Source organism: Acipenser ruthenus, chromosome 9, assembly GCF_902713425.1.
Source record: "Acipenser ruthenus chromosome 9, fAciRut3.2 maternal haplotype, whole genome shotgun sequence".
In the NCBI taxonomy this organism is placed as follows: Eukaryota; Metazoa; Chordata; class Actinopteri; order Acipenseriformes; family Acipenseridae; genus Acipenser; species Acipenser ruthenus.
The window spans coordinates 38957389-38970465 of NC_081197.1; the positions used below are offsets into that span (position 1 = coordinate 38957389).

General features: G+C 37.2%; 1 protein-coding gene across 3 annotated transcripts in view; it reads right to left on the reverse strand.

The window, feature by feature from the left end:
- Nucleotides 1-13077, reverse strand: part of LOC117405216 (WD repeat-containing protein 3-like) — a 13921-nt gene continuing 844 nt past the window's right edge. For 2 of the 3 annotated variants that reach the window (XM_059029960.1, XM_034008090.3), the window contains exons 2-27: nucleotides 11627-11835; nucleotides 11001-11210; nucleotides 10489-10607; nucleotides 10211-10289; nucleotides 9774-9869; nucleotides 9467-9562; nucleotides 9207-9308; nucleotides 8934-9031; nucleotides 8247-8345; nucleotides 7849-8079; nucleotides 7531-7624; nucleotides 5739-5840; nucleotides 5024-5109; nucleotides 4697-4838; nucleotides 4516-4572; nucleotides 4299-4399; nucleotides 3946-4057; nucleotides 3688-3822; nucleotides 3309-3359; nucleotides 3159-3224; nucleotides 2851-2943; nucleotides 2359-2409; nucleotides 1861-1904; nucleotides 1436-1564; nucleotides 709-802; nucleotides 1-181 (exon numbers count right to left, since the gene is read on the reverse strand). In XM_059029960.1, coding sequence (XP_058885943.1) covers nucleotides 26-181; nucleotides 709-802; nucleotides 1436-1564; nucleotides 1861-1904; nucleotides 2359-2409; nucleotides 2851-2943; nucleotides 3159-3224; nucleotides 3309-3359; nucleotides 3688-3822; nucleotides 3946-4057; nucleotides 4299-4399; nucleotides 4516-4572; nucleotides 4697-4838; nucleotides 5024-5109; nucleotides 5739-5840; nucleotides 7531-7624; nucleotides 7849-8079; nucleotides 8247-8345; nucleotides 8934-9031; nucleotides 9207-9308; nucleotides 9467-9562; nucleotides 9774-9869; nucleotides 10211-10289; nucleotides 10489-10607; nucleotides 11001-11210; nucleotides 11627-11800 — 2817 coding nt within the window. In that variant the 5' untranslated portion in view covers nucleotides 11801-11835 and the 3' untranslated portion in view covers nucleotides 1-25. Of the gene's footprint in view, nucleotides 182-708; nucleotides 803-1435; nucleotides 1565-1860; nucleotides 1905-2358; nucleotides 2410-2850; nucleotides 2944-3158; nucleotides 3225-3308; nucleotides 3360-3687; nucleotides 3823-3945; nucleotides 4058-4298; nucleotides 4400-4515; nucleotides 4573-4696; nucleotides 4839-5023; nucleotides 5110-5738; nucleotides 5841-7530; nucleotides 7625-7848; nucleotides 8080-8246; nucleotides 8346-8933; nucleotides 9032-9206; nucleotides 9309-9466; nucleotides 9563-9773; nucleotides 9870-10210; nucleotides 10290-10488; nucleotides 10608-11000; nucleotides 11211-11626; nucleotides 11839-13077 lie in introns of all 3 variants that reach the window. The other variant, XM_034008091.3, reaches the window with a different exon arrangement.

Genomic DNA, 13077 nt, shown 5'->3' on the forward strand with positions numbered 1-13077 from the left:
TTAAAAAAAAAAAAAAAAAACAACTTTAGGCAATTGCAAGAATGGCTCTCTCCCTTTTCTTTCTTTTCCTTTTCTTGTTCTCAAACCGGTCTGTGGCATCAGCAAAGAAGGTCACGTCTTCTTTACTTTCAATCTCACGCTGTAAAAACTGCAGGCCTGCCATATTGAATCCAAGAACATCCTGGAAGAATAAACATAGAGAAGTCAAACAGCAGCTGGAAATAACACTGCTCAACCCTAAAATACTTCAAACTACTCGTACTGCATTTACGGGTATTAACATTTGCCCTGGAATATCCTCATGAGAGATTGGGGTGTATTCAATTAATCTAAACAGTATTGAATCTTAACGCCGAAAACACTAAACCATTAAAAAAAAAAAAAAAAAAACAACACCACACAGGAACAACATACAAAACTTCAGAGGACATGTTATTTATTTGAATAGTGGTGGTATTAAGATCAGCCACTGGTTAGATCAATTGAATAGACTCTACAATCTCAATCTGGTACACTTATTTTTGCCATTCAGTTTGAATAGGACTATAGATTAGAAATAAAGCGAGTAGAGTTTGAGGAAAAACAACTAAGAATTACAAGACATGAATGCAAGATTTTAGGGCAAGAAAAAAAAAAAGAAAGTTAATGTAGTAAATCTTAATGCAACACATATTCGTAACATGTTTGAATTTTAAAACAGGTACTCACCCTAATTTTCTTTACTCTAGAAATTGTATTTGTCCTGAGACTGTCCATCACTGTCAGTAGCATTTGATTGCTGGTGATCTGTCCAAAGTGGATCCTGAGAAAACATGAAAGTCAATATTAGGTACAGTGTTACTCTGGATATAAATGTCAGAACAGGTTTGATGGTGTATTTTAATAGAAGACATGGAAGGATAACCCAGATTGTTCAGTAGGCACTGTCACTGTTTTTCTAAATCAGATATACAGGTGATTTATAAATCACTCTTCCCTGTGTTCAGTTTTCTAACTTAATTGTAAGATGCCATCCATAAATTTCATGCATACCTGTGAAACTACTGCATTCCGATGTTTTAAATGTTATCCTATGTGAGACCTACTTAGGAAATGGTCTGTGTGGCCAGGCTGGAGCTCCATCACCCTCCATTAGACAAATCATTAGTCCTAGTATTTTGCTGCCTCCAACCTCATTGCAATTCTGTTGTGGAAATACTATACACCAGAGGAAATGGCATTCACCACAATGGACAACTGACTTTATACATCACCTGGTAAATATGTACAAGAACCAGGTTTATCTTGGTAGATAAGATCTTGCTCACACAGCTTCAGAAATTCAATGACAGGTTATAGAATACATGGCCAGATACTTCCCGGGTCCTAGTTCCCCGCCCCCTCACTAGAACGCTTGTCTTTTACCTTGAAGATAGTTGGAAACATTAAGTTGTACCTGAGTAGGAAAAAGAGGCACCGACAGATCAGCTCAACTTCCAGCCCATTCTGGATGTATTCGTTGAAGAGAGTGAGGAGGTCAGGAACGTAAGAGAAAGGCAAGACTAGAAGAGACTCTTCTAATTCACTGGGAACATAAACAAACACAAAAAGACAGTCACTATACTGTAAGTGCACTGCAGCTGTGTGAAATTATCACAAACTAAACAAACATACTGTCAAGAGGCATGCCAATAAACAGGGCTGAGTGCTTGGTGGGTGTTATACAAGCCGTTTCAGTTTGCAATTGTTATTGCACGAAACATAGGCAGACTGCATTAAAAAGGCTGTGTTATTTAACTTGGGTTAAGGGCTGAAGGTGCTACAATAAAAACTCTATGGTCTTAATTACTCTGTTGTAAGATCTGCATGCGCACAGCCTACCTGGATTTTACTTTTCTGATAACAGCCAGTACATATCGAGAGGGCTGAAAATAAAAATGCAAAAAGAAATGGCAAAATTAGAAATTCCCACTTTAGAAACAGACTTTTGCCTACATCCACTGTGTAGATGTTACACATCCATGTTTACATACAGGCACTTCCATATATCCCCAGATTCTGATACATGAATAAATCACAACTGAATACTGTATGTGGTTCTCTAGATATGTTTAAAAACAAATATGAGATATGTACTGTATGTACATATAGATAAACATCAAGACAGATAGATAAACGCCTCCTTATGTACCCAGATTCTAATAGTCTCAAAATCTAAACCTAAAAGTTTCGTCACAGATGGTTAAAGGTTCTCAAGATAGTGGTGCCCAAGTATTGAAATGCATAACTTTCAAATGCAAAATGCACCAATAAACATTAATAGAATTCCCACTTAGGAATTATATACAATGATGCTACTGTAATACAGCATTTACTTACAGAGATGTTTCCAAAGGCAATCAGGATTGTACTCATTGTAGGAGGAGGTAACTGTTAAAAAGAACATATCAAGATGTAACTTTATTTACCCACCCACGTAGTGGTATTAGAATATTGCTTGAACTTTACAGTCTAAAACTGAGCTTCAATTGAGATTTAACTTGACATTTCTGCTGAAGAAACAAAAGCGTTGAGAGGACAGGGACAAGTCCAGGCTCCGAAACCTAGTCATGTACCAGATGTGATTTTAAAAATGAAAATACATGTTGTAACTTGCTTCTTTCAAAACTCAAGACCTACGTATTATATGAAAGTGCATGCAAGTTTTTTTTTTCTTTTCACTTGAAGATTTCTTCATTAAAAAAAAAAAGATTGTACAGAATTTATCTTTTTAATAACTAAGTATGAGTCACATTGCCGTAAGCACTTTGACAAAGGTTCGATAAAGGCTTGAAACATACCTAAAAGTAACGTAGATATCCTTTATTTTACCTGTTTCCCTGCTATTTCACAAGCAGTTTTGTGTTCTTCCAACTTCTTGCTTTCCTCCCTGTATAATTCCAAGGCCTCCATAATTCGTTCAGCCTGCACAAACAATGATGCATGTCACGAACTCTAAAGACTTACACAAATGGATGTATTAAGACATAAATCAAAAGTGCATTAATTAAATGTGACTTAAATTAAGAATTAAACATGTTGCCACGTGCCATTGCCAGTCTCAATAGGCCATATATGTAGTGTGGCTAACAATCTATCTGACAGAGTAGACGTTGTTCTAACCCTTTAAGTTTACTTACAGCTTTAATGGTTTCAATTGTCTTCTTCCCAGCCAGGCTGGCCTCCCCTGTGGTCTCCCCAGGAACCTAAAGCAACAAACATCTATCAGCAGTGTGTAGAATTTCTGCAGATGCGTATGCTTACATAAAATCAGAAACAAAAACTCTTACCACTGGTTCATCCCCTTTGCCCACACTTTCTTCAAATTCTGCCTCTCTTTGCTATTTACATTAAAAAAGAAAAGAAATCTAATTGTTAACAAAGAACATATTACACGTCAGTATTGCCCTGACTTACTGCACATTCAGATCATGTCTTAACAAATGCTTATAGTTTCATCTAAACCAAGCAGTATAGCCTTGAAGCAGGTACTATTTGCAGGTCAGTAGCGACATAGTTTGTTTTATTCGTCCTGTTAACAGTGAAGGGGGTGGGAGAGGTTAAAAGGTTGGAATACTATTCTCTGTGTCACAAGACGTAATGTCAATAGCAAAAATATAATGAATTTACAACAGTAAAATGTGACGTTATACTTAAATGCCATTTTACCATTTCCTTTTCCTCTTCTAGAATGATTGGCTCTCTTGTTCTCTCCCACAGCCGGAGCGATTTATCATGTGATGATGACACAATGTGATCTCCACTGGGACTCACAGCCAGGCACCACACTTCTCGATGGTGACCCTAAACACAAGACCACAGCAGGATATATTTAACCTATAATCCCAATAATGTTAAATACCCCTTTTACAACTGTGCAACTCCCTTTTTACTCCAGTATGTGGTTTACTCTTTCCTTGTTCTCACCTCTAGAGTCTGGATGTGCTCAAACTTGTCAGCATCCCACTGTTTTATTTTCTTGTCTTTTCCAGCAGTGAAAAAGAGATGAGTTTTCTGCACAAACTGCAGGAACATGACACTGAAAGAGAGCACGGATGCCAAGTCAATTTATAAAATAATGTCACATTTTATATAGGCATCAACTTTTATTTTACAAAGCAGCACAGTTACAAATATGAATATGCTATGAACATTTAGATACAAGCACATCAAGAAAAGGATTATCCATTTAGTCTACCATTAACTTGTAGAATTTGCAAGAATAAACCCATTTTAGGCTGAAAAATATTAGAATTTTGACTTTAACCACATGGCCTTACCTGTCATCATGAGCAAAAAGTGACCTGTGACAGTCTCCAAAATCCAGACCCCAAATCTTCACATTTCTATCTGCTGAACCGGTGGCTATCAATGCACTATCCTAGAGAGACAGGAACACAAACACATTTAATACAGGTAAGTAATTCCACAAGCAGGCACCAGACAACAAAAAAAACACTGCCCTTCTATTTATTACAATCAAATCTTAACACTCACGTGGGATATATCCAAGCACAGCACTGGCAGTTTGTGTCCGTAGAGAGAAAGGAAAAACTGAAAGAGAAACACACATTTTTTTTCATTATTTTTTTGTTTTTTAAATGCGCTTGATTTGATAAAAAATACAGAAAGATACAAACATATCTTTTACATATTATTTATTTAAGGAAGCCCCTACCTTAAGTGTGTCGGTATAGAACAGCTTGACAGTGCAGTCCAGCAGGGACACAGCCAGCAGTCTCTGATTAGGACTGTAGCGAACACACAGGACATCCTCGTCCAGCTGCAGGGTGCGCTTATGATTCACGGTCAGTCTTTTGCTAAGAAAAAGCACAGGTGAGTCAGCAGTCATGTGGAGAACATCCAGATACTATAATCGAAGAATGACATCTTTGGTCCATGCAAGAAAATAAATCTATCAAAAACCCTACCGTTGATATTGTTTACATAAATTAAAACATAACCTGAAAATCACTTTCCCCAGTAAATATTCTTGCTTTCTCACCTGTTTTGGACAGAGTTCTCATCCTTAACAAGTTCAAAATCCCAGAATTTGACCATCTTGTCTGCGCCTCCGGACACAATCCCTCTCTAAAAAAAAATAAAATAAAATAAAATAAAAGTTCACCTATTCTATTGCATTACTGTGTATCAACTTACTTACAATATGTTTAGAACTATATTTCTAAGTATTTGTGTCTTTTATGCTTCTTGTTTGTCAAAATTAAGAAACAAGCTTAACCCAATACAAAGAACATTGTGCCCGATTTTCAATGTGTTATAATGATAAGGCATCACTTATTTAATATGTTATGATCACACTTTCTGCAATTACCGGTTTCATATTTTCCTTTTACTTGCGTCCTATGCCCCATTAAACTATATCAAAGCATACATGAAGGTGTATTTTCTTAATTAATTTCCTATTAAGAGTAAGTGGAAAATATTGGACAATGTTGCTCGTGGTTAACGCACTATATAAAAATGAACATTTAGGTACACTCTTGGTCCGATGTTTTATTTATGTCACAGGCTACTCAACAGACTACATTCTTATGAACTCCACGTCCAAGTGACTTTCTGCTAATCTAATGCAAGCACGCAGAGGAAAGTCTAACCCTGACAACACACTTCATAGACGCAGTACATCTGGAATGGAGATGGTATTTTCTACAAAACTGCGAAAAGACAATGTGAGGGAAACAAAAAGCAAAACATACCTGGTCTGGAGAAAGAGAAATTGACCACAGTGCTCCTTCATGGGCGTCTACAGTCTCCAACAGAATTCCAGAGGACAACTCAAAAATCTGCAGCTTTCCATTCTGTAGGGTGAAAAAGAGCAGCGAGGCAAAGGGGACATCAAATCACAGGTACGTTCTTGGACTGACATCAGCTCTGTACAATGAAGAAAATGCCAACAACAAAAATTGGCAAGAATATTCTATGCTTTTAAAAAACTATACTTTAAAAATGTCTGCATTCATCAATACATACAAACACTGAAGAAATTCATCAAAAGGCATTGACATTTATGCAAGGTATAAACCACGACAGGCCATGATATATACTACGCCTGGGGTGGTGATAATGCCTGAGGGGTCAGCCCTAGAAGTGGTATATATATCATCAGAACCGAATGGCTCGAAGTGGTTTATACCGCTTATAACACAGCTAGCTACCTGTCATTTGTGGGGAAAAAAAATAATTAAAACACATTTTATATTAAGACAAAACCAGAAACTCTTATTATGCATATATCCGCAACGTAATATAGTCCCAAATGTAATTTAATTTAATTTCATGTATTGTTCACTTATTAAAAATAAATTGCACATGTCCGTTTATTATGAATTTCTGCATCGAAAGTGACATCTAGAAACTAGAGGATTAATCACAAGCTGATGGCCGGAGTTTCAAATGACACTGAGAAAGGCAGGAGCAGCTGTGCTGAAGCTGGATTTTGAGGTGAGTTTGTGTCCTCGTTATATGCGAGGCACACATATTCAAGTCTGTTTTCATCCTTTTGGATCTCGACAGATGTTTTTGTTAGTTGTTGGACACCCTCACATCCAAGTCGTGCAAGATTAAGTTGCTGATCGAACCAGACTTTATGCACCAATTCAAGCGCGGTGTCAGGGGACAGTGCCTTAGTTTCCCGCAGACACTTCAAATCCAGGCCGGTAATTCAGGGGGGTGGTGTCTGGCCTCGTCTTTCTAACGTTTTTCATGACTGACAGGAATATGTTATTGCTGGTTTTAAACTCGCTGTCAGCAGAGATGTTAAAACTTCTACTGTTAAAATATCTATTTAGTCCAGCTCAGCGTTATAAAACTGGAGTCTGAATACTGGTCCCCAGTTGAACTTGCAGTGGCATAAAATTCCCTTAATGTTCTTGAGATTTTTTGGACTTATTTCCATAAAATGAATGTCCATATTTTTAGTACATTAACCAGCCCATGCGTGTTTTTTTTCAATCTTTGTTTTCTTCAATTTCATTTAGCTGTTCCTCATCTACTGTTATGTGTCTACTCTTGCTGGTGCACTTATTTTATTTGTTTATTTATTTTTTTCAGATGGTCTGCTGTCTTCACTGAGAAAGTTGGTGTTGTACCAGTTATGTGAAGTTTCATCCCCAAATATATTAAAGGGAAACAGGTGAAATGACACTCATTTATGGCTGTGGTTTTGTAACCAATAACAAATAAAATAGCAGTATGTCATGGAATTTAGAATGTAGTGGTGCGCAGTGATTTATTCAGTGTAGTATGCAAGCCATAGTATACGCTATCTATCTATCTATCTATCTATATATCTATATATCTATATATATATCTATATATCTATATATATATATATATATACACACACACACACACACACACACACACACACACACACACGGTCATGTGATGCTGTTGAACCAATCAGAGGTTGTTATTTTTCCAAGCTGTGTTATAAAATGTACTATCTTAGAACCCATTTAATTGAAATAGTCTGGAAAACGCCATTACCTTAGTTCCTATTATGATCTGTCTGTCTCCGGGAACAAAAAGTGAGCAGAGCGCATATTCACAAGCCATCGTTCGGATAACTTGCAAGGTTGATCTAAAAAAAAAAATAATAATAAAATAATAAACACATATTAAATAAATAAATTATCCAGTGTACATGTGAAGTTTACTTTGCCCTGTGTTATTATTGTACATATTTAACCACAGAATAGCCAACAGACACCCTCTTCAACAACCTCCCCTGTGTTCAGATCCTGCTGCTGACAGGAACATCTTCCAATCCTAGCAGATTAAAAACAAAGTGCCATGCAGACAAACCTGTTCCAGACTTTGACGGTCTCCGCTGAGGCAGAAAGCACAGCAATGTTATCTGAGCTAAAGGCCAAGGTGCGGACATCAGTGCGGTGTCCACCGATGGTTAGGCGAGCAGTCTTGGTGCATTCAGAAGTCTTGCCAGCTGTTTTCAGGACGAATACTTCTACTGTGTTATTCTGAAGCAGTAACGCCACCTTAAGATCTCCGTTCGGGGACAGGAAACTGTCAAACGACCTAGAATAGCAGGCACAGCCATTACAATAATGAAACATACTGTTAACAATGCCTGCATTTGCAATTTTGCATGCAACAAACAAATCCTGGTGGTTTGTTTGTAAAACATTAAGGAGAAGAAACTTAGAAAGAAGTCTGGAATTCCCCACTTCTGATTTTAGACTGACCTGATCTTGGAAGAAGCTTTGATGCTGGAAATTCTCTGGATCTCGTCCTGAAGAGACCTGTCCACCACAGCTTCCACTTCATCTTCTCCAGCCTGCAGTCTAAAATTATATATATATATATATATATATATATATATATATATATATATATATATATATATATATATATATGCGCTTTTCAGTCTTAGGTCAGTCGTGATGTACTTATGTGTGTGTGCTTGTACCCACTCTATAGAAGTGAGGACCTTATGGTCTCAGAAGTACATATATAGTACATGAAGGTGACAACATTTTGGGGAGAGAAACTTCGGGAAAGGAAAAGTCATCTGTGGGAAAGTGATACTTGTGATACTCTCAATAAAGTGATTTCCATGCCATCATGCTTATCCAGATGATTAATAGCAATTTACCTGAAAACTGGATTAATCAGCAAGTAGCCAACTCCTCTTAACTGTAAGCTTTCAATAAGATAATAACTGCATTGAAATAATACACTTGTGTTTAACGGCAATCACAATTGTGGATTATTGAACACTGTCCAATCAAACTGTTTATGACACTAAGTTAGCTGCATTATAACCACAATTTAGTTACTGTGTGTGAAGTAGTGAAATATGAATGCAATTTACTTCTTATTCTTCTTTAACCACACGTGGTGCATACTTTTAGGTTTTATCAACATCTTACTTTGCCTTTTTCTTTGCTTTCTTCAGTTTCCTCTCCATTATTCTGTTAATCTCATTATCTGACAGTACACGGAATACCTCCAATAAACTGTCAGTTCCCTGTTGACAGAAATCACAAGTGAGCAATTACAACAGATACACAACAGAATCACACTTATGAGAAGGCTCTGCGCTTGGAAACACCTCAGTGGTTAGCAGCTATGCATAAAAGTTTTGCAAGAGTTTTTTCTATAGGGATGATGCAAAAACAAACAAAAAAAAAAACAATACTCACATGACAAGCTAAAATTTTAGAATTCAGATCTGTTGCCATGGAAACAACTCTGTTTCTTCCTTCGCGTAGGATGGACCCAGCTTTCTGACAACTCAAGATGCGCTGAAAGGAAAGCATTTTACCAATGAACATTTGAACAAGCTGCAAAATTTTTCTTTGGTCAATATGAACATTATTTATTTTATTTTTTTTGCTTCTTGTTAATCTTAAAATTAAACAAAGAAGGGCCTGTGTGATCACAGCTAAAACAACAATGTTACCTCCTCGGGGTTCTCATCCACTTCCCCCTCTGGTTCCTCCGAGTGTCCCAGCAGTCCTTTTGTTTTCTTTTCTTCTGGTTCCCCAATCTCTTTACCCTGTATCAGAAAGCACACCATTGGCAAATCAGTAAAAAGTTTATATACAGGGTGACTGGTAAGCTTACTTTCTAATCACCCTGTATATTAAAAATCAGGGATGGAAATAAGACTCCTATTGCATAGCAGTTTGATCCATTCCTGTTTTTAGATAGACAGATAGGAGATAGATATATATATACTACATTCATTAGAACATAAATGTCTTTACCTCCTGTAGATAGTTGATGTCCCAGGCTCTGAGCTCACTGTCTGCTGAGCCAGAGATGATTCTCTTCTCATCACTCAACAGGACCAATCCCCACACCTGCAGGAAACACGTTCAGCTTGTCACTTTAACATACAATATGCAAAATATTGGTGTAGATTCCTGCTGCAAAAGAACTGTTCAGTGCAAAACATAGTAGGAGGAGGCAAGTGTTTTTTGAGTGTTTTGTTTTTTTACTTCAAAATGTGTTCATTTTAAATGGGCTTTTCAAAATGTAGTGTTGAAAGAAACAAGAGGTTTTGCAATTGTAAGAACGTAAAGCTAATATACAGTTTGCAGTAATTTAGTATGTTTGGTGGTTACGTGCATTTATCTTGTTCTGCTGGTCAATTTAAAAATACAGTCCGATAAAATAAAAGTACAGCTTGTCCGGACTTTACCTCGCTGCAATGTCCAACCATAGTCTTAAAACAGTGCTGCGTCTCCAGATCCCACCATTTAACAAAAGTGTCTTTGGAGCTAACAAAAATAAAAAGGGACAAAAATAATCAGAAGTTGTCAGATATCAGTCCAATAAAGGTCCAAATGGATAAACTTGAGCTTGATCTGCAGGCAAGGTCACCCAAACCATACTCTTTTTAGCCTTTGGAACCAGGAAGACCTGATTCCATGTGCTGAAGCTATTATAAAGACATTGATCACAGTAAAAGTTCTTTACCTTGTTACTAGGAGGTTCTTGGTCTTCAGGAACAAAGTCTGTGTGATGGCATCTTTGTGCCCCTTGAGTCGGTACAAGCCACACTCGTTGACCACATCCCACACAATCACATCTGTATCCTAGAACAAAAAACTAAGTTCACCTTGCCATTTCTCCAACATAGAAATCAAAGGAAAAAACCCTGTTCCAATAATTAAAATGCAGAAGTCATAATTATGAACAAAAAAAAAAGCCAGCTCTACCAGGTATCTGTGTGATTAAACAACTAAACACCATGTTTGTTAACCAAGAACTTTTTATATCCATCAATGGGATTGGGTCATCAGTTACCTGGTTGCCCAGACCATGTTTGGTTGGTATATGGCACCCCCGTCAAGCCATGTTTGAATCTAATTTTTATTGTAAAGACCATGTTCATTGTTAAGCCATGACATCACAAACACTGCTGCGCTGCCTTTTAACTGAACATTTGCTCACAACAGACGTTAAATCCATAAAACAAGTAACCTTACCTTTGATCCCGACACCAGTCGTGCCCCGAGATGATCGTATTTGATGACAGTGACTTCTGCCTTATGTCCATTGAAGGTGACGTTGCTCTCACCATTGAGGAGGCTGAAAATGCGGATCGATCCATCCTCATAACCCACAGCTATGTGAATACCATCCGGGGAAGGGCACAAATAAGTCACCTCCTGCTTATTACCTTGGAGAATTAGAACCTGAAAGAACAGGCAAACACAGCCATCAGACCCAAGTGTTCCACCTGCCTTCTGACTTTTTTTAAAGCTGCCCTAGTATACTATCTTGTTTTTACGAGTTACATTTTGTGATTCATCCATTTGGTAATTTCAGACAAAGAAATATATTCTGAAGGAAATCTTAAATGAAACTAAGTCAGGCAGAGAAATGCTTCAGCTAATGCTTTCAGCAGCATGTTCATCACAACAGTGAAGGCATTAGATGAAACGCCCTTTGACGTGGCTTTCTTTGACATCATTCCTATCCAACATATCCATTATAAAAGAGAGATTACTTCACAGAACTATTTTAGTAACAGACTATATTATAATATTTGCACATGCACATTCCTAGATTGACATGACAGGTCGGTTTGTTTCTTTATAGCCCAACTTACCTTCTCTCCTTTACGTATATCCCATACAAAGACATGTTCGCAGGCTGCAACTGCCACATACCGCCCCCTCTCTCCTCCTCTTAGGGTTACATAGGCAATGTTGGCTTTCTGGCTGCCGATCACACCAAAAACTGCGCTGGCGGCGTACCGCAAATACTGCTTTGTCAGTCCCATGGCGGATTAATGTAACATGAAGCTTGGGTACAAAGCTGCTTTGAAAATATGAATAAATAAATAAATAAATAAATAAAACAGAAATGGTGCAGATTATTCAATACTGCAAAACCATAACTGCGTCACATTATTTATCTTGCCGATGCTATTAATTCAGACAACAAGCATGCCGTCAATGGGGCCCATTGGGTGAGGGACAGGCAACCTCACAATCATTCTAAATGCTGCCATTCAGATAAAATACACTTTTCCTTGTTTCTATACAAGGAGAAAAGCAAGGTCAAAAGTTGGAAAAAAAAATGGGTTTGTTTGTACATTTTAGCTCTAACTTATACAAAAAAAGATTTAATCAAATTTGTTTTTAATCCAGGCAGTAGTGGCCAAAACACCCCAGTTTTGATTTTGCTTCAACTGTCACTTTCATAGTTGAGGAAATGAGGGTGACAACATCTAGGCTGGTTTTACAGACCCAGATTAGCTCTTGAATTTGAATTTCACAGACCAGACAAGCACTTTAGGTAATAAAGTGCTTGTCTGGTCTGTGAAACTAGTTCATCATTAAAAGTTTTAATGTTAGTTACAGAGCCACTCTCTAGTTCAAGAGGGAGGGGCTAAAACAGTGGAGGCAGGCATCTTGCAAACTTTTGGACAGGGTGTGTAAAAAGTATAGTTCTTTCCATCACAAAATGGTGTCCAGCTTTAGACTTACTGATGTCTAAAATGTTTTTAAATATATATGTTTAATAGAAAACAAATTATATCTGTTAGTCACATTTGATGTAATAAAAACTGCATTATCAGTAATTTAACTTACGTTAAATACAGTTGCAAGAAAAAAATGCAACCATATTGTACCAAAAATGTAGTCAATTTCAAACATTTCAGATTGAAACTGAAGTAAAATATACTGTACGTTATATATTTAATTCAATGCACTGTGTCATTCACATTACCGGAGGGATCGAAATCATCACAGCTGATAGGGATAGGACTGTTTTTAATTGCAACGTGTATTATTAAGAGAACGATGTGATGCTACACAATTCATTAACGCTACGTTTTGTTAGCAACAGTGTAATAAGATGTGTTACATTGCGTAAGACGACATGTTAAATTCGGCAGTCTTTTTGCACTAGAAGAGTTCTGGTGTTATGTTATTCCATTTCTTCACGTTTTTCATGCATGGAGTCTGAAGCGACCTTGTTTCACAGCAGCTTTACACCATTACGGTGAATAGGGGAGTGTAATAAAATATGCTGTGAACTTCATAATGATGT